Source organism: Macaca fascicularis, chromosome 7 (genome assembly GCF_037993035.2).
Source record: "Macaca fascicularis isolate 582-1 chromosome 7, T2T-MFA8v1.1".
Taxonomy (NCBI): Eukaryota; Metazoa; Chordata; class Mammalia; order Primates; family Cercopithecidae; genus Macaca; species Macaca fascicularis.
The window spans coordinates 159830182-159851530 of NC_088381.1; the positions used below are offsets into that span (position 1 = coordinate 159830182).

The following is a 21349-nucleotide window of genomic DNA, read 5'->3' on the forward strand; positions in this document are numbered from 1 at the left end:
TTCAAACTTGGCTTCTACCCTTATGCTGTACTTAAATTATGTCTGCTGAGGTTAAAGCCCCCCTCCTAACTTCCAAAGCCAATAGGTGTAATCAGTTCTTGACTCCCAGATAGACTTCTCTCCTTTTTAAAACTCTCCTCTCCTGGCTTCTATGAGACCACTGCCTCCTAGATTTCCTCCTTTCCTGATGCTCCTCCTCAGACTCCTTGGCTGTCTCTACCCAGCATTAAGTGATTAACTGCCTACCTAAAGGGAGAACTAGAATAATATTTTAATAACAAAGGCAATCTTTTTATATGCTGTATTTTAAATGTTCTAAAGAAATCAGTGCTCTTGGTTTGGCATCTATCTTGTCTCTACACAGACGTCTATCGGTGTGCACTATAGCCCACAGTTCATCCACAGTATCTTCCCGTAAAGAAAAGCATAGCAAAGGAAAACCTGGAAGAAACAGAAGCCAAATCTAAAACCTAGCTGGGTAGATTGTGGTTTGCAGACACCACAGTAAAGTGACACTTTTAACACCCTTTCGCCACTTCACAAAGTTTCAGAAACATCACAGGTAAAAACTCTGCGAAGTTCTTCTCATCACACCCCGCCAGGGAAAGGAAATTCGCTTCTCTCTTTCCGCAAAGCCCAGAGCCCACCTGGACGCGCCGTCGGAAGCCCGAGCACGCAGCAGGGAGCGGGGCGCGCGGCCGTCCCCGCCGGGGCTGGGGTCTCGACCGTCCCTGGTCACGGGTCCCCCTAGGCAAAGCCGCCCACTTGGGCAGCGAGGGACCCAGCCTCGCCTCGTCGCCCACCCCGGTGCCCTCCAGACCACCGCGCTTGCAGCTGTCGCGGGGCCTAAAGCTCCCTCAGACCCCCGCGACACAGGCGTCGCTGAGGAGACATGGAAACATCCCCGGGGCCCGACCACGGCCCCATTTTAGAAAAAGTTAAGGACAAAAGAGACAGAACGGGCGCTCACCGCCAGCCCGCAAGGCCGGGCCGCCCCGACAGGCGCCCCCCACAGCCCTGAGCGAGCAGCCAGCTGGGAGAAGCGCACCTGAGCCACGCCGCGCTCTTCCCCGCCCGGGTCCCGCCGCCCTCCTCAGGGTCTCCACGTCCCACGCTCGCGCTGAGGCGGCGCAGCGCGACCGCGGCTGGTTACCTGCTGGAGGCAGTGGGCGCTCTGCTGTCGCCGCCCGCGGGAACTGTGACTCCGGTCACCTCGCGCGGCCGCGCCTCGAGTTCCCACCCTCCCCAGGGCCTCCCCAGCCCTGTCACTTACCCCCTCCCCTCCACTTCCCTCCCCATCCCCACTCCAACACCACCCACCAGGGCCGCCCTGCCCCGTGGGACGGGCGCGAAGGGGCGAGGCAAGGCGGGGAGGGGCGGGGCGAGGCGGGGCGGGGCAGGGCGGGAAGTGGAGTGGCGCGAGGGGCTGGGCGCGGAGGGGCTGGGCGCAGAGGGGCGGGGCCTCCCGCGTACCTGAGACGAGCTGCGCCTGCGTCCTCCGCGACTCCGCGCTTGGCAGCCCCTTCTGGGAAGGTGTAAAATGCCGCCAGGTATGGGGTGTGTTGTGGGAGAAGAAGGGAGACAAGCGGTAGGAGGGGGACAGAGGGGAAGCTATTGGCCTGATGAAACTTCTCTGACTTGGGTAGGCAGGAGCAGTCTTTCTGGCTGGAGATGTTTCTGCACACTTTTCTTAGAAGCGGAGTAGGCATGTTATTACTTGACTTTTAGAGTTTTTATAAAAAGTCTAATTTATAAAGTCTAATTTATAAAGTCTTTGAGGATCAGCCCTGCTCTCTTCGCTTTTGTTGCTTTCTATCTGCTACTGCCTTGCCATCATGGGTGTCTTGGAAAGAATATTAAATGTATCCACCACAGCACCTCGCACCCCGGATTCTGAGGGAATCCCCTCTAACCCTGGCAAAGCGGGGGCCTGGCCCTTTTCTCTGGGCTTCCTTGGTGGAAATCTCAGCACTGCTTGGAAAGTTGTTGAATGAGTTTCCTAGATTGTATGATGAAGAATGGCTCAGCATTTTTTGTTTGTTTTGTTTTGACAGAGGGTCTGTCGCCCAGGCTGGAGTGCAGTGGCCGCTCATGGCTCAGTGCAGCCTCGACCTTCAGGTCTGAAGTGATCCTCCCGCCTCAGCCCCTCCCCCAAGCAACTGGGAATACAAGCGCGAGCCAGCATGCCAGGCTAATTTTTTAATTTTTTGGTAGAGATGAGGTCTCATTATGTGGCCCAGGCTAGTCTCGAACTCCTGGACTCACGTGATCTTCTTACGTCTGCCTCCCAAAGTGCTGGGATTACAGACATTGAGCCACGGTGCCGGCCTGGGTGGTGGGACTATAAAATCGAAAGAAAGATTCATACTTTTCTTGCTGGAGAGCAGTCTTTCCCAGAGTGAGTTCTGTCCATCTCAAGGTCCTAGAGATGCTGGAGTGGGGGTAGGGGTAGATCCCCAGATCACATTAATCTGGGGGAAAGAGACACACAATACTTGTTTTCCTTGAGATTCACAATGCATGCTAGCATTTTACAGACCTAAGAACCATGTTTTACTTTCTTTGATCCTGCATCTCCCAAATGTGTTTGACCATAGAACTCTTTTCTTGAGAAATGCCTATTTCCAATCTTGGGCATTAGTGTTTCAACAAATACTTTGAAAACCACTGCTTTCAAGTCCTAGTAAGCTCACCTTTAATAATGTATCACCACTGTTTGCAAAGTTCTGCACTGTTTACACAAAGGTTTCATGAGTCATTTCATTTAATCCTGGAAATTGCAATGTAGCTGTTATTATCTTCATTTTGCTTTTGAAAATATTTAAAGGTTAGACAACCTGTTAGTGGTTGCCCAAACATACAGTCAAGATTTGAATCTGAACTTTGAACTCCAAGGCATTTTAGACTAATATTCTTTCTCTCTCTCTCTGCTCTCTCTCTCATTTGTTCCTTTTTTTTTTTGGACAGGCTCTCACTGTTGCCCAGACTGGATTGCAGTGGCACAATCATAGCTCACTGCTGTCTCAAACTCCTGGGCTCCAGCCATCCTCCCACCTCAGCCTCCCAAGTGTGCTTGGACTACAGGCACATGCCATCATGCCTGGTTACATTTTTTAATTTTTTTATAGAGACAGGGTCATGCTTTGCTGCCCAGGCTGATCTGAAACTCCTGGCTTCAAGCAATCCTCGCGCCTCAGCCTCCCAAAGTGCTGGAATTACAGGCATGAGCCACGGTGCCCAGCTTCCCTTGCTACCTAAGGAGAGCACATCCTTGGTTAGAAATTACTGGATTCGTGTGTTAGTTGAATCTTCTCAAGGGCAAGACCATAAGTTTACCTATATTTTACTTCCTTACAGCACCTGACTTAGTGCAGGGCACAAAAGTGTCATTGAAATGTACTGAATGAATGAAGGAGGAATGAATGCTCGATAACTACTAATTGAAGTGAGCTGATACTTGGTTCCTTAAATGAACACCTTTAACAACCTCTTTGCTGATGCAGAAGTACCAAGAGCAGGAGCTTCCCTAATTGTTCCCAGTTTTCTTCCCTAGTCCATCTTAAAACACTTTCCTAGAAGAATCCTCTCTATTGACAGATACAGTTTTTCTTGTAAAATCATGAAGCCAATTCCTTTGTTTTCCTTGAAATGGGCCTCCTTCCTGTTCTATCTGAGGCAAGGCTACATGAATGGAGGGTATTGTACACCTTTCTTTGTGCTCTTATTTCTAATCTCTTCCCACAAAAGGATTGTCCTCAAAATATTATGAACAGGTTTTTGTTTGTTTTTTAATTTAGCAATTTTATATTATTTGAAGCTGATCTAAGGAGAAAAATAGACTGGTCAATATGGATAACGCGGCTGCTTAGATATACTGTGTGTATCAATTCTTTCATTTGATAGAGAAAATCACATAATTCCTACTCTAAACCCCTATTCATTCTTTATTTAATGCAGTTTAGAAGTGCTTTGTGACTCAGCCCAAGCCTACCTCTCCAGCCTTATCTCCCAGTATTTCCATCACACCTTTTTGACCTACTGAAGGAATTGCAGTTCCCTAAACTGTCAAATTTGCACATACCATTCCCTCTACCTTTCTCTTATGAGTATCAACTAGCAAACTCATGTTCATCCAACCAAAATACCACCTCTTCTAGACAATGAAACCCCACAACTCCCATTCCTGACTCAATTAGGTGCCATTTCCCAGCATAACCACCACAATCCATGTGTATGTCTATCATGGTGCCTATGTAATAGCTGCAATTACTGGCTTCTTTTCCCACTTCCCTCTAGATACATTCCAAGTGAGTTACCAATGGGCAGGAATGATGACTTCAACCTCTATTTCCTGACCACACAGCATAGCACTTAACATAGAAGGCACTCAACAATTTGTTGAATAAATGAAAACATAGCTTCAAAAGAGTATGAATTCCTAGAGTGCTTGTGAAATAATTTTACAAATAAATGGTCATGAATATAGTGGGTAGCAGACAGATGTTTGCTTCTCTCAAAATTATTTCCTTCCTATTTTCTGCCTTAGAACATAACAGCAGAAGCCTATACATATTCATTCATTTCATGTATTTGTTCAAAAAATATTTCTGAGTGCCTACCATATAACAGATGCAGTCCTAGGCACTTGCTTCAGAGACAAAGTGACATTTTAGAAATATCATGGATGCTCACCAAACCTCAATTCTTCTCCCTGGGCATGAAGCTAAACTGCTTTGCCCATTCACTCCCCTTGCATCTAGATAAGGTCATGTGGCCAGTTCTGACCAATGGAATTTGAGCAGAAATAGAGTTTTACTTTTGCATCTAGGCAACTAAGAACAGGTGAGCCTTCACCCTACTCTCTCCCTCTTTCCATTCCATGACAACCTTGGACTAAACCATGGTAACCATTGCTAAAGCTCACAATATGACAAGATGGGAGAAATATCTGTGTCCTTGATTGGCTTCATGGAACAAAGCTCTCACCACTGCCCACTAACTTTGATTGGATGGTGATGTGAGTGAAAAATATACTTTATTGTGTTAAGCCACTAGTATTTGGGTTTTTTTTTTCCCAACACCTAGCTTTACCTACTCTGATAGGCACTGTCATGGATGATGACATATAGATTACATTAAACATATCAAAAAAATGTTTCTCATGCTATCGGCATTCTACGGGAGACATAGAACATGAAAATTTATCAAGGAGTGTATTAAAGTCATAGAAAATTTAAGTTTGTCCCAAGTAGATAAAGAAAAATCTTTGTGGATACATAGCTCTCTATCTTTCAGGTGGCCACCTTATGAGAATGCTGACATCTTCACCTGAAAGCAAGCACAGAGTCACCATCATGCCTTCTTCATCATCTTTATCTGCACTTCTCTCTCTCTTTCAAGCACTTCGAAGGGTTTCCCTGAGTGGGCTTCAGGAGATCCAGTGTTACTCAAAGTCTAGTATATATTTGGGAGAAGAGAGAAATAAAAAGGCTAGGCTCTAAAGGGTCTTGAATATCTTACTGAGGAATTTGCCCATTAATCCACAGGATACATAGTCGAATAAGCTAGGAACTATTTGTAGTGAGATGAGTTGCTTTTTTCTTTTTTCATTCCCTCCCTCATCATCTTCTTACCTGGATAACTGTTACCCACCAAACTAAGGTAACAATGGGATAATGCCTGGTCACAGATGCTCCACCAAGAGAACTAATCATGAAAGTCTCATTTCTCAGTGCCCTCCCACAAAGCCCTTCCTCAAAACACCCGTCTGCCTCCTCCAAACCCCACTAATCAATGAAACTTCATAGCACTAAAAGGCTGACACAGTTGTATTAGAGGTCTAAATGAAAAATATTCAGCACCTAGAGCAGGAGGCAATAGCACCAGTGGGGTCAAAGGAAATCTATGAAGGAGGAAACAAAGAGAGAATCCAAAAACAAAAGGTTTTCCACCAACCACATGATTGGCTCACCCAGGCTGAGCAACTGGTCCAAAGAGGATGAGAGCACATGAAACTGATCAGGATTCAAGAACAAAGGCCCCAAACTCACTGAGAAGAGCAGAGAAACATCTAAACCCCTACTTCTGTGACCTCTGTATGGACTGGAAGAAATGACTCAAACCTGAAGCAAATGACCCTGCATTCTTCTGGACCCATGTCAACTTGCTTAAATTGGAACTCCATTTCCCCAAATTTATTTCCCTACATGGTTACAAGTTAGGTTGGCCAAAAAGAAGAATTGAGGCAAGATTTGGAAGGTGAAAGTGGAGCAGAGCCACTCCCTCTGAAGATCCTTGTGACTACACATGGTGGTAGACACACAGAGATTCTGGCAGGTTCCAGCTCGTCCTCCTCCCCATGTCTAGCTCTTCTTTCCAACTCCAGTCCCTGCTGGCCAGAGGACCCAAGATGACTCCAGAGCTTGGTGGGAGACCTCCAGAAGTATCAGCTATCTATGGACTTTTCCACAGCTCCTCTCCTGGGTACCACTCCAGCAGTTAGACATGTGCGGCTTCCTAGAATCATTACAAGTTCTGGCCTTACAAGTCCACCTGTACAGGACTTCAAGATGGCTGGTTAGTGACTTTTCTCTAATCCTTCAATTCTGCTTTCAGACCTTTACTTCACCAGTTTCTCACATAATTCTGCAAGAGATTAGTCTCTTATCAGTAAGATTCTAGTGGTTCTGCTTCCCTGATTAAACCCCTCTAATACACCATTCATGTTCTTGGCTACCTAGCAATAAGATTGTGTGGATTGTACTACCCTTCCCTTCCACCTTTTTTGTTTTGTTTTGTTTTTTAGACAGGGTCTGGAGTGCAGTGGCGTGATCATGGGTCACTGCAGCCTCCACCTCCCAGGCTCAGCTGGTCCTCCCGTCTCAGCCTCCTGAGTAGCTGGGAGTATAGATATGCCAACACACCCGGCTAATTTTTTTTTTTTTTTTTTTTTTTTGTAGAGACAGGGTTTTACCATGTTGCCCAAGCTGGTCTCAAACTCCTGAGCTCAAGCCATCTGCCCACCTTGGCCTCTCAAAGTGCTAAGATTACAGGCATAAGCCTCCATGCCCGACTTCCTTCTCCTACACTATTAAAGGCCAAGTGCTGAAATTATTTATATATAGGAACTACAGAAATTTGGGTAACAATTATGCCCTGGTAGTAGTCTCCCCATAAGAGGGTGACTGGTTGCCCACTGCCTTCACATTGAATTTACGTAATAGAAGAACTGACTTTCAGTTTTTCAAGCTTAGAAACTTGCTCCTTTTCTCTTTTAGCATACTGAGTAAATCTCTCTTGAAGAAGGAAGTTTGGTCAGGCTCACCAGAAGTAGACAACAGTATGTCTGTCTATTAATATAGAATGAGAAATAGGATTGTTGCAAGGCCCAAACATGTGTATTTTTTTGCCAAAACACTATGCCCTGAAGAAATAGCTATCCAGGAAGCTAAATGATAACCAAAAGGTTGCGTGATCAGGGAAATGGAATGAAAATTAGGAGAGATGGGAGTAATATTGAATGTTAGCATTGAGTTATGATAGCTACCATCAATACTACAGAAGGGACTAACCTGTCAAAGTTGCAGATAAGCTATGTGGTTCCACTTTCTGGAGCCACAGTCCTAGTCATATTCCTTCTTTTTAGTAGGTTACAGTATTGGCCCCAGGACTTCATCGTGTACTGTATCCATGCACATATCCAAAGCCTATGACTTCGAAGTTCCTTCCACTGAAGGAGTGGAGTTTATTTCCCTACCCCTTGATTTTGGGTTCAGCCATGTGACTTGCTTTCGTCAATAGAATGAAATGGAAGTAATTGTGTTCAAGTTCTGCACTTAGGCCTTAAGAGACTTCATGTGTTTCTGCTTGCCTTCTTGTACTTCTACAAATGCTAGAAGACTTCCCTGGGCCAGCCAGCTGGTCCAAGGAGGGTAAGACACCCTAAAGCAGAGTCATGCCAGGTAAACCCAGCTTAGAACAGCTAATCCCCAGCTGCCCAGCAAGCATGAGAAATAAAAGATGATTTTTTTTTTTTTGGTACCATGGCATTTTGGGGATATTTGTTACACAGAAATAGTGACCTGACATATCCTCCCACCATGATTTTCTGGAATAGGGAAAATCTAACCCCATCATGGCCCCAGAGTTCCAGACCAATGTTCCCAGGACTCCTCTCCCAAGTCACTAGGCAGCACCAATTTAGCCAATGGTAAGTTAAAAGATTCAGTTTCTCACACTCAATACAATTCTACTTGGAATTTTCTGTCCTTTGGGTTAGATATAAAATCTAAATATTTGTTAATAGCAGAGATGAGAAAGATTTAACAACTTTTCAGAAAGTTACTTCTGAATATTAGTGATTGTACATGCCACTCAAAATCACTGTGTGAAATAACATTCGAAGCCTATCATTTGTAACTTCTGCTTTCATCAGAGCTTTAGGAAAATACCTATGCCCAGCAAAAACCCCAGGCAGTTTTAGGACGCCAAAGCTTTCTTCATCTGTCTTTAAACCCGCTCCACATCCATAAAGATAATTCATGAATAAATGTGGTTGGCAGATGAACCAAATATTCAAGGACATCTTTTTTAAGCCTTTAGTTAAGACCTTTCGTTTGTTAGTTTACACATTAGTCTCTCTATGAATTAGAAGTGGAGGGAGGGGCTCAAAATGCTTTATAATCCTATTTTTTTCAGACATTCCTTCTTTCTCCACCACTCCCAGCCCTTCACTATCTTCCTCCACCCTTCTAGCTTATGACAGGACTAATGATGTTGGGATAGTTTTTGAGGAAATGTGGGAGGTCTGTAATACATTTCCTACTTGACGTGGGTTACATTTTTACCAGAAGAAAGGAAAAGAGAAAACAATGCAAATATATTTCCAGCACAGCTGGGCGGCAGCTCCATAAAGTGGCTTTTAAAGAGCTATCCCATTGCCCTGCGAGTTGACAGCACTCCAGGGAGGGGACAGGGTCTGTGAGGGCCAGAGAGGCATACCCTTCCATTCCTGAGAAACATCCCCTCAGGAAACGATTTGGCATTTCCTACAAAACATGAACTTGTTTGGCAGCCTGACCAACTCATCACCCCTGTTCATCTCATATTGCATGCCTGATTAATAACAATGACATAGTGAATACAACTTCAGTAGGAAAGGGGGGAGGAAGAGCCAAACAACACCGTTGTCAAACAAACACGCATGCGCACGTGCCCACAGACTCACTCACACACCCCAATATATAAAGCCACTCTTTAAATGTTGGGAAATATAAAAATGCTTCCATCAAAACCATATTATGGGCCCAATGTGGTGGCTCATGCCTGTCATCTCAGCATTGTGGGAGGCCGAGGTGGGCAGATCGTGAGGTCAAGAGATCGAGACCATTCTGGCCAACGTGGTGAAACCCCGTCTCTGCTAAAAATACAAAAATTAGCTGGGCGCCGTGGCACATGCCTGTAGTCCCAGCTACTCGGGAGGGTGAGGCAGGAGAATCGCTTGAACCCAGGAGGCGGAGGTTGCAGTGAGCCAATATTGCACCACTGCATTCCAGCCTGGGTGACAAAGCAAGAGTATGTCTCAAAAAAAAAAAAAAAAAAAAAAAAAAAAAGCCATCTTATGTTACTGGGAGGGACCAGGGTTGAAGATTACTTCCTTTCTCCCATCCAAATAGTACATCGACATACTTGGGGATGATAATAGCTGTCATTCTTCATGGACCTACTACGTGCCAAACACTGTGTTAATGGTCCATATAAGTAAGTGTATATACATTGGCTGGGTGCGGTGGCTCATGCCTGTAATCCCAGCACTTTGGGAGGCTGAGGAGGGGGTGGATCACTTGAGGTCAGGAGTTCGAGACCAGCCTGGCCAACATGGCAAAACCCCATCTCCACAAAAAATTAGTGACGTGGCGCACACCTGTAATCCCACCTACTTGGGAGGCTGAAGCAGGAGTATCACTTGAACCCAGGAAGTGGAGGTTGCAGTAAGCAGAGATGGTGCCACTGCACTCCAGCCTGGGCAGCAGTGTGAGTGAAACTCCATCTCAAAACAAATAAATATGTTTATACATCTAGTTTAATTCTTGCAACAACCATTTAAGAATTAGTAGGCATTATCTAGAGGTTACAGATAAGTAACTTTTTCAAGATCACAAAGAAGTAATGGTACAGATTGGACTTGAACCCAAAGCTAGGTGTGACTCTAAAGCTCAAGCTCCTTTTGTTAAGTCACAGATTTAGTTGGTAAATTGTAAAGCCTAGACTTAGGGTTGCTTCCTTACTCAAAGCCCAATGAAATTGTCATCTCTTCTGTGGGTTCTTGCCTTGTTCTGGACAAAATTCTTATGGTTACAAATAACAGAAAACCTCTCCAATTAGCTCAAGTAAAAGTCAGGGAATGGTATTCTACTCCTACCCTTACTTTGGGTAAGAAAACAATGGGAACATATTCAGAGAACTGAACAAGCAGGCATCAGAAAGGGCAGGAGCTAAGGTAGCCCAGACACCCTTCAGCCTCGCATTTCATGGAGACTGCTTCTTTTTGCACACCTGCACATCCCAATCAGCTTATCTGAGTCACCATTCTCTCAAAGCTGCAGTCTACACCTGATTCTCTAATTACTTCCTCGATGGTATATTTGTCCAGCCTTTGGGCTCAGGACCCATCTTAGAAGTAAGTGCTTCTCCCCAGTTTTCTGGGGACGAATCTGATTGGCTCAGCTCATATTTTCCGACCAGGCCACACACAAAGTACAAATTGCTGGCTGGTCTATGGTTGGGCACCCGTTGGTCAGATGTTCGCCCTGGTCCACTCAGAGGTAGCTGGGGAGGAGAGGGTGAAGGGATCTGCTGCTGCACCTCTGGGCAGGGAAGTACCCTGAAATCCAGCAGATAGATGCTTAGCTCTTTCTCTCCTTTCTTTTGTAAGACTGTCACACCTGCATTAGGATTGAATTTTAAGTAGCCTCCCATTGCTCTCCAACTGCCCTCTATTTGTTTTCTAGATTCTTGCAGTAACATCTTGTTCTGGTTCTATCTGCAATGCCTTATCAGAGTGCTAAAAACACAGTGGACCCTAAAAAATGATTTGTTGTATTTAGGTAGAGTTCATCGTGGAAAGGACCAAGACAGAAGATCAATAATTTTTTTTTTTTAATATTTTCCCTTGTCCACCAAAAGATCATCAAAACTAGAGAGAATATCAAATGCCTGGTGACAAGTCTTCGGCTGCACTGGCTTCACAAGAGCTTATGTGGAGAAGAAAAAGAATTTGAGCCAGAGCAACGAAACTCTAAAGTTGTTTCCAGCTCTCTTACCAAAAGAGGCATCCAGCCCAATAGCTCTCAACCTGGAGTAAAGCTCCCACGTGCCAGGTGGAGCATCCTTGCTTTGATTCCATCCCTTTACTCCCATTCAGAGAATTCTATTTGAATTTAAGTAAATGACTCTTCTGCTATTATTGTGGTAAGCTTGATTCTGCTGTGATTAGAAAAGAACAAAAAATGAACAATTGCAAAACCTTTGTGTTAAATTACTGGTAACAAATTACCGGTAACTTTGTTACAATTGGCATTGTGACTGAGAACTGTTAGTTAAGGACATTCTGCTGCCCGCAGCTGAGGTGACACTAACTGTATCAATAAGGATGTTTTCAGCCCCAAATAAACAGAAAACCCAATTCAAAAAGGATGCTTTCAGCCCCAAATAACAGAAAATCCAATTCCAATGGTCATAAAAACAAGGAAGGCCGGGCGTGGCGACCCATGCCTGTAATCCCAGCACTTTGGGAGGCCGAGGTGGGTGGATCATGACGTCAGGAGATCGAGACCATCCTGGCTAACACGGTAAAACTCCATCTCTACAAAAATACAAAAAATTAGCCGGGCATGGTGGCAGGCGCCTGTAGTCCCAGCTACTCGGGAGGCTGAGGCAGGAGAATGGCGTGAACCCAAGAGGCAGAGCTTGCAGTGAGCCAAGATCATGCCACTGCACTCCAGCCTGGGTGACAGAGCAAGACTCCGTCTAAAAAAAAGGAGGCTGGGTGTGGTGGCTCAGGCCTATAACCCCAACTCTTTGGGAGGCCAAGGCAGGTGGATCACCTGAGATCAGGAGTTCAAGACCAGCCTGGCAACATGGTGAAACCCCATCTCTACTAAAAAATACAAAAATTACCCGGGCATGGGGGTGGGCACCTGTATGTAATCCCAGCTACTCAGGAGGCTGAGGCCAGAGAATTGCTTGAACCCAGGAGGCGGAGGTTGCAGTGAGCCGAGATCATGCCACTGCACTCCAGCCTAGGCAACAGAGCAAGACTCCATCTCAAAAAAAAAAAAAAAAAAAAAAAAAAAGGAAATGTTTTAGTTTCTGTAATGGTTTAAATTGTCCACAATTCTTTGAAACTCCTTTCAACAAAAGCTGGAAACTGTGTCCTCTGAACTGCATCTAGGCTAACCATAGTGACTGATCAACCAGCAAAGTACAGTGAAAATGATACTATATGATGGCTGATGGTAGGTCATAAAATGTGATGCAGTTTCTACATAGTTATCTTTGTGTGCTTACTCTTGGAATTCAGCCACCATGCTGTGAGGAAGCCTGCGCAGTTTGTGGAGACCCACATGAAGAGGGCCACGTAGAAAGGAATGAGGCCCATGACCTTCACATCTGACTGAGCCAGCATTGACTTTCCAGTTTGTGAGGGAGCCGTCTTGGAAGTGGATTACCCCGGGTCCTGGCTAAGCTGCGCCACCTCACCCCTTGTCGAGTAGATCCAAGCCTTTCCCACTCAGCCCTGCCCACATTGCAGATTCATAAACTAAATAACGATAAAATGCAGTTGTTTTGAGCCACTGTTTGGGAAAAGTTTGTTGCACAACAATAGATAACTAATATGGTTAACCTATGAGGAAATCCAAAGATAGATCAGCCTTCAGACTCATTTATTTCCAATTCAACCATTTAGCATTGAGTGTTTTCCTTCCCTTTTCTCTGTTCTGCATTGTGTAAGTTTCGTCCTTAATCTAGTTCCATTTGTGGTTGTAGAATGACTGCCAGGGGAAGACCCTCCTCCTTCAACTCAGGTGAAGAGAATAGAATAAATTCTCCTGGAATGCTCTTAAGAGAAAGTCACTTTCCCAGAAGCCAGCAAACCTCTCCTCTTATCTCTTTGGCCAGAATTAGGTCACATGCTTACTTTTGAACCAATACTGGCAAAGAGGATAAGATATCATTTTGACTGATCAGGCCTATCCCTTAAATTGAGACCAGTTTCCCAAACCACATGGCTGCTGCTTATGGGATAGAATGGATGTTGGGAAAGTCGCTTCACCAATTTAAGATATCTGAAAGAAGGGACAGGTAAATGAGAAAACCCTCAGGTGGTGACCAGCCCAGGCACATAACTAAGAGAGAACCCACAGGATTAGGAGTATCCTGGGTAAACCAGTCGAGGGTCTAGCATGATACAGATTGTCTACTTTGAAGACCCACGTGACTGCAGATCCTCCCTTTTCCCCTTTTCTGGCATTTCCTATTTTTGTTAACTGCCTTACCTTCTTCAGCCATCTGCATATTTATTCCAGCTCCCTTGCCTAGTGGGAGGAAAATGCACTATTCAACTTCTGGTAACTTTATTCCAATTTCTCTCTGAAGAAAAACCTCCTGATATATGTAAGGGTTGGTCTCATTATTTTTCCCATTTTTGCCAATGAAATAACTAAGGCTTTATGATAGTCTTGGGAAGATTACTTCTCCTCCCTGGATCTGTCTACTCACATGAAAAATGAAGGGAGTAGACCAGAAGATTAATAACCTCTCAAGCTCCAGGAGTTTCTGTACTCTTCCTCCTGTCTTTTCCAAGATGACTTCAGCCGTGGCTGAAAATTCGTGTCGTTTGTTGCTGCGATGCTGTATGCCTAGCTCTTCTTCGTAGTCATCATCTCTCCAACATTCACTATTTTGCTTTCACTGCTTTGGGCCATATGCAAATCCTGCCTTCCTTTTTCACTTTTTGGGCAGGCTGTCACTAAAAGTAATGAGGATTCCTTAATTTTCTACATGGCTTTTTCCTGTTTCTACCTTTGACCTTGTGCTGCCTCCGTTAAACACAGCACAACAGTGTAATGGAGTTCAGCGAACATTTCATTTCCAGAAATTTAATAGGATATTTCATGAAAAAAACATTTGTGTGAATTAAGTATAGGAGACAGAGTCGACATCTGCTTTTAGTCTCATCATGAGGCCCACTCTTCCTCCATTCCAAAGTTGTGTGGCCGCTGTGACTTCCCACTATTGCACTTCCCCAGTCAGAGTTGATTGGTTCATGAGATGGTATCTAACCCAAGGCGATCAATCAAAATCCTTCCCTAGAATTTTTTTTTAAACTATAACTAGAAAAAAACAGTCAGTCCTCTTTGTAGTAACAGAAGACACTTTAGGTAGAAGAGGTCAATCCATAATAACAGACTGTGAAGTTGATGTGCCGAGAGAAGTAAAGATAAGAGATGGTGAAGGATTCCAAAGGCATTAGATTTCTTGGTTGCATTCTTGGTTGAATTCACCTCTACTTTTCCCCTAGTACTAGTACACAAACCACACCAGGTATAAGCCCATAACTAATATATTTTACCTAAGTTAATACATGTTTAGTTCTTGTCACTTAAACACAAGAGATTTAATATGAGTACTGAGAAAACTGTGTCCCTATAAGATTCTTTAGAACTGAGTCTAGCATTTTTATTCGACTGTGATTTGCATACATTTTTATTTTCTTTAATTGCTTGCCTCTGAGTATTTGTTTATGGCATTAAAGATTGGGTTTAGAGGCCAGGCACAGTCACAGCGGCTTATGCCTGTAATCCCAGCACTTTGGGAGGCCGAGGTGGGTGGAGCATCTGAGGTCAGGAGTTTGAGACCAGCCTGGCTAACATGGTGAAACACTGTCTCTACTGAAAGTACAAAAAATTAGCTGGGCGTGGTGGCATGCGACTGTAATCCCAGCTACTCAGGAGGCTGAGGCAAGAGAATCACTTGAACCTGGGAGGTGGAGGTTGCAGTGAGCCCAGATCACGCCATTGCGTGCCAGCCTGGGCAAGAGTGAAACTCCATCTCAAAAAAAGAAAAGAAAAGAAAAGATTGGGTTTAAAAAATGGGATTTAGAGGCAGAAAACCTGAGTTGAAGTTCGGGCATTAATACTTTTTAAACATGATGACATTGCAAGAGCTTCCCTGAGCCTCAATCTCTTTCCTAAAAAAAAAAAAAGAAAAAAAAAGGGACAATTAAAATTGTTGCCTTAGCAACCGCTCAGAGTCATGATGATAATCAAAATAAAAATTGGGGAGGTATGGGGCCATATTCATCTTTGCATTTCCAACGTCTACTTTAAAGCCTAGGACAGTGTAGTACATACTGAATAAATATTTGGTGAATGAAAGAAAAAACACAAAAGTATTTTATACACTATAAAGCGGGGATCCCCAAACCGCTGGCCTTGGATCAGTACCAGTCTGTGGCCTATTAGGAACCAGGCCACACAGCAGGAGTTGAACAGCAGGTGAGCAAGTGAAGCTTCATCTGTATTTACAGCCTCTCCCCATCACTCATATTGCCACCTGAGCTCCGCCTCCTGTGAGATCAGTGGCAGCATTAGATTCTCATAGGAGCACAAACCCTACTGTGAACTGCACACATGAGGGATCTAGGTTTCATGCTCCTTACGAGAATCTAATACCTGCCCAGGCACAGTGGCTCACGCCTGTAATCCCACCACTTTGGGAGGCCAAGGCGGGCAGATCGTGAGGTCAGGAGTTCAAGACCAGCCTGGCCAACATTGTGAAACCCCTTCTCTACTAAAAATACAAAAATTAGCCAGGTGTGGTGGTGGGTGTCTATAATCCCAGCGACTCAAGAGTCTGAGGCAGGAGAATTGCTTGAATTTGGAAGGTGGAGGTTGCAGTGAACCGAGATTGCACCACCGCACTCCAGCCTGGGTGACAGAGCAAGACTCCATCTTGAAAAAAAAAGAAAACAGTTCTAATGTCTGATGATCTATCACTGTCTCTCATTACCCCCAGGTGGGACCATCTAGTTGCAGGAAAACAAGCTGAGGGCTCCCACTGATTCTACATTATGGTGAGATATATAATTATTTCATTATATATTATAATGTAATAATAGAAATAAAGTTCACAATAAATGTAATGTGCTTGAATCATCCCCAAACCATCCCCTCACCCCTAGTCCATGGAAAAATTGTCTTCCATGAAACTAGTCCTGCTGCAAAAAGATTGGGGACCACTGTTCTAAAGGACTATTTAAATGCGAATTATATAATGAAGACCACTTTACAATAATATAGGGTGTGTATAAATATTAATATTGGCAACTTACGTTGGTCTTGGGCTGAATGACAATTTCAGTGTCATGAACAGAGCTTCCTGTAAACAAACTGCAAAGTGAGTGGAATTTGTGGACAGTACCTCTCCAACCTTTCTTTGGTTGTTCTCCCTCTGTTTGGTCTAAATAGTGTCTCTGGTCCCAAGTTCTGTAAGTGGCCAGTGCTCTAGAGCTGTTTGATGCTGTTGCGGTAGCATCGGAATGAAGAAGTAGGTTTTAAAAATCATCTAAGGCTCTTTCACTTATAATTAGCACATAACCTTACCTGTCCCTTTGAAGTATCACTATGGCTGAGGCTCCCACAAAATTCTCAGGCTGAAAATTGCTTATTTATAGCTCCTTTTTCTCTTCCCAAATGCCTATGTAAAATTATTCAAAGAAGACATGCAGATCCAAGAAGCACACTAGCCTGGTGCCATTCAGCATATGGGCAAACAGACCTCCACACTGTATTATGCCACCAGTGTTTATCCTGAATCATCATGAAGTAGAACTCTATACATGGAGTCTAGCTACTAAGACAAAAAGTGGTCCACACTTTACTTTTAGCATCCATCAAAATGAATAAAGTTATTTAAAGGTTTAGTGCTTCAAAAAATATTATCTGAATTATCTGAAGTACATTTCCCAAAATGATTCATTTTCTAACTATTCAAGATAGCCTTAGTTTTCAAGTATCATTGCTCATTCAATGGTTCAATAAGTTAATCACGGGTTCTAGATTCCCATAATGTAAATTTCACAATCCTTAACATTATACAGTAGGTGAAAACAGACAGCCTCCCAGCAATAGGCATATTCTATTGGAATAAAAATGCAGCCAGGCGTGGTGGCTCATGCGTGTAATCCCAGCACTTTGGGAGGCCGAGGTGGTCAGATCACCTGAGGTTGGGAGTTCGAGACCAGCCTGACCAACTTGGAGAAACCCTGTCTCTACTAAAAATACAAAAAAAAATCAGCCAGGCATGGTGTTGCATGCCTGTAGTCCCGGCTACTCGGGAGGTTGAAGCAGGAGAATCGCTTGAACTCGGGAGGCGGAGGTTGTGGTGAGCGGAGATCATGCTATTTCACTCCAGCCTGGGCAATGAGAGTGAAACTCCGTCTCAAAAAAAAAAAAAAAACAAAAAAAAACATATATATGCTCTGCCTCACTAGCCTTAACTTTTTCAATTGGGAAACCTGTCTTTGATCACATTTCCTAAAGCAAAGATTGTTGTGAAAGAATAGATTATCATGAATTTTTGAATTTTGTTACCCCCACCAATAGATCACTAACTTGTTGTTTAAAACAAATGATCTCCCACTTTCCTACCTTAATAGATGTAATATAATGTGTGTGCTTTAATCTTTGCTTGACCAGTGAACCATACCATATCAAGAAAGTTGCATGATATGTTTGAGGAACTGAGAGGGCCAGAGCCACTGGAGCAAGAGAAAGAGAGAGAGAAGGGTAGGAAGAGAGGGCAGAAGAACATGGGGTAGAGTTGGCCTGGCCCAGTGGCTCACGCCTGTAATCCCAGCACTTTGGGAGGCTGAGTGGGTGGATCACGAGGTCAGGAGATTGAGACCATCCTGGCTAACACAGTGAAACCCCGTCTCTACTAAAAATACAAAAAATTAGCCAGGCGTGGTGGTGGGCACCTGTAGTCCCAGCTACTCGGGAGGCTGAGGCAGGAGAATGGCATGAACCCAGGAGGAGGAGCTTGCAGTGAGCCGAGATCACGCATCTGTACTCCAGCCTGGGCGACAGAGCGAGATTCCATCCAAAAAACAAACAAACAAACAGACAAAAAGGAACATGAGGTAAAGGAGATGGCATGGCTGTTATTAAACCTTTGCTGCTACTCTAAATAGGCTGAGAAGCCATTGGAGAGTTTGGAGTTGAGGAATGACATGAACTGATTTTTTTAGTACAGATCGCCCCAACTGTTGGGTTGAGAATAGAGTGAAAGGGACAGGGGCAGAGGTGAAGGCAGAGGGACCAGGTAACTGATTCTGCCTATAATCAAGGTGAGAGAGGAAAGTGGCTGGGACTCAGAGTGTAGGAGTGAAGGTGCCAGGTATGAGGGTTAAATGATATAACATATGCACAGCATGATAATTGACACAGTCAGTCCCCAGTAGATGTTCACTATGATAACAGCATTCTGAACAACAAGACCCAGTAGTAGATGGTTGGTTCATTGCATGGCAGACCCAGGTAAGTGATTACAAACTAGGTAGTCGACGTCAGAATTAGAAAAGGAACTTTTTGAACATTTCTGCATGTATCAATTGAAGTGAAATTGAGTCAAAAGTAAGAGTTCATGCTGCCCTTCATTGAATTCTCTGCTTGGATTTTTTTTTTTTTAAATACACACACACACACACACACACACACACACACACACAATCTGTGATCAAAAAAGTTATTGAAGTGCCGTGGTTGCCCAGAATTCAGCCTGACCTTGCAGCACTCCTAGTTATTAAAAATCATTTCTATGGGCTTACATTTTTTGGTTTAACAAGCACAAGAGGCCATGAACTCTTAATATCTGAAGCAAACGTGTTAAACATCTGGGATCTGGCATGAGCTTCTCCTGTGGGATGCATTGTTTGTGCAAACTTTTATTGAATTTAAAAAAAAAGTAAGTACTGAGTTTCAAAATATTCGTGTAACCTAGTAAGAATATTTCTCTGAATCCAGAGTCAAAATACAGAGTTTTAAAAACTGATTTATAAACTTAAATTTAAAATTAGGTTAGAAGTCTGTTCTTAAAAAACAGCATGGTTTTGAAGTGGAACCAAACTTCAGCTCTAGCTCTAACAGCAGATGGCTGATCTAAGTTAAATAGGTTTTTCCAGGCTAAAGGCACAGCTTCTGACCACTCTAAGAAAGCCATGGGGTTTGCAGGAAGGGTACTGGCCTAGAGTTTAGGGCAAGTTCTGTGACAAACACAGATAATTTGGGCAACTTACTTTACCCTGGGCTTGATTTTCCTTATTTTCTATAGAAACTGGAAGGAAAAATACTTACCCATGGATCTTAGAAATGTACGAGGATAAGAAATAAAATAAAATAATAAGTGACAGAACTTTTAAAAGTTCTACACATAAGATGAGGAGGAGGAGGAGGGGGAGGGGGAGGAGGAGGAGAAAGAGGAGGTGGAGGAGGAGGAGAAGGTGAAGGAGGAGGAGAAGGAAGTGGGGGGGGAGGGGGAGGTAGAACATACGAGATTCCTATTTGAAGATGCAAAAGACCAAACAAACTGAACAAAGCTTTTTAATGAAGAAAGACTAAGGGTTGTCTTTGGAGTGTTCCTCTAGGGAGGGACAACCTCTTGTATTCCTTTAGTATCTCCTTGAAGTGTTCAGGGAAGCATCCGGACACAGGGGACAGTCTTATCCATCTAGAGTAACTGACAGACGAACAGGTCCCTCTCGACTTTCACAATCCATAGCCTGAACATTCTGAGAAGTAAGAGAGAGCAAAGCCTGGCTCAGCCCACCCCATTGCCTCTGCTAGACTGAAGGACAGGAAATAGAGAAGGAGCCAGTCCTCCCCAGAAAGGGACAGGGATAGCTTTTTAAACTCACCTCTCCCTTCTGACAGGAGGCTGCTATTCCTTGCAATGTATTTTTGTGCAGCTGAGGATCTGGAGGGTTTCTGACCTGAACAGTGGGCTGGGAGCTGAGTGTGGGAGCTGGAGTTCTGCATAATAGAGTAGGATGAATTTGGAGTTTGGGGACTCTGTAGAAAGAGGAGATGAAGAAACAAGTTGAGTCGGGGAAAGGAAAGTGGGAACCAGTGGAACAGCAGGGATGGAGAGCTGAAAAGCAGGTTCCCTTCTGTCCTACCCTCCACTCTCAAATCCTCAGTAAATTTGCCTACACACCCAAATGCAAATGGAATGTATTCATTTCTAGGGCTGCTGTACAATGTACCACAAACCGAGTGACTTAAAACAACAGACGTTTATTCTCTCACAGTTCTGGAGGCCAGAAGTCCAAAATCAAGGAGTCAGCAGGGCCATGCTCCTTCCAGAGGCTCTAGGGGAGAATCCTTCCCTGCCTCTTCCTAGCTTCTGTTGGTCATGTAAATCCTTGAAGTTCCTTGGTTTATAGCCTCAAAACTCCAACTCTGCTTCCATCTTTGCATGGCTGCCCTCTTCTCTGTGTATCTTTGTGTGTCCTTTTGTAAGGACATCAGTCATTGGATGTAGAGCTAACCCTATTCCAGCATGACCTCATCTTAACTTGACTAATTACATGTGTAGAGATCCTGTTTCCAAATGAGGCCACATTCCATGTGGACGTATATTTTCGGGAGGACACTATTCAACTCACTACAGTGTTGTTTATTTTTGTTCTTATGGAAATCAAGTAAGAAGTAGAATCTCATCTCAGGGGCAACTGGCAAGGGACGATTGGATGGTGGGGGACAAGGGGAGTTGTGGCGGGGGTAAAATGGCCTGTGAACCAAACGAATCCAAGGGAAGTGCCGAGGTTGGAGTCAGAAGTGACCACAAAAATAAAAGCCCCCTCCACTTCCCATGGGAGTTTTAGAAGTGTGGGAAGACTTTGGAATTCCACAGGGCATAGAGTAAGTTCAAAGCAATATCATCCAGATCTCAAAGGCCAGGAAACCACAGCTGACTTCTGGGTTACAAATAAAACAAAGACATATGAGAGAGGAGAAAAAAAGATGAAGCAGAAGGAAGGACAAACGGTGGAGAGATGAGCATGAAAGACAGATGAGTTTTTTGAAGAGAGACAAGGGAGGGAAAATCACCAGTTCTTTGGGGTCAGGGTTAAGGCTCTAGCACCTGGCATATAAAAGGTATTCAAGATATGTTTAGGGGCCAGGCGTGCTGGCTCACACCTATAAGCCCATCATTTCAGGAGGCTGAAGTGGGTGGATCACTTGAGATCAGGAGTTTGAGACCAGCCTGGCCAACATGGTGAAACGCT

At 44.2% G+C, this 21349-nt stretch overlaps 1 protein-coding gene and 1 long non-coding RNA gene across 15 annotated transcripts in view; one reads left to right on the top strand and one right to left on the bottom strand.

The window, feature by feature from the left end:
• The window catches only part of TC2N (tandem C2 domains, nuclear), an 86265-nt gene that overhangs the window by 53071 nt on the left and 11845 nt on the right, over positions 1-21349 (bottom strand). For 2 of the 10 annotated variants that reach the window (XM_065549242.2, XM_005562040.5), the window contains exon 1: positions 1154-1356. The exons of 3 other annotated variants lie outside the window; for them this stretch is intronic. Coding sequence is in view for 1 of the 7 variants with exons in the window: in XM_065549240.2 (XP_065405312.1) it covers positions 1474-1709 (236 nt within the window). In the remaining 6 variants the exon portion in view is untranslated. Of the gene's footprint in view, positions 1-1048; positions 1357-1473; positions 1777-19975; positions 20130-21349 lie in introns of those variants that run through there. 5 more of the 10 variants (XM_005562042.5, XM_065549240.2, XM_065549248.2 and 2 more) reach the window with 5 other exon arrangements.
• LOC102143577 (uncharacterized) overlaps positions 1448-21349 on the top strand; it is a 35378-nt gene continuing 15476 nt past the window's right edge. For 2 of the 5 annotated variants that reach the window (XR_012416077.1, XR_012416076.1), the window contains exons 1-2: positions 1448-1550; positions 16078-16135. This is a non-coding gene — a long non-coding RNA (uncharacterized lncRNA). Of the gene's footprint in view, positions 1551-2054; positions 2119-5295; positions 8567-16077; positions 16136-21349 lie in introns of those variants that run through there. The other 3 variants (XR_012416075.1, XR_012416074.1, XR_012416078.1) reach the window with 3 other exon arrangements.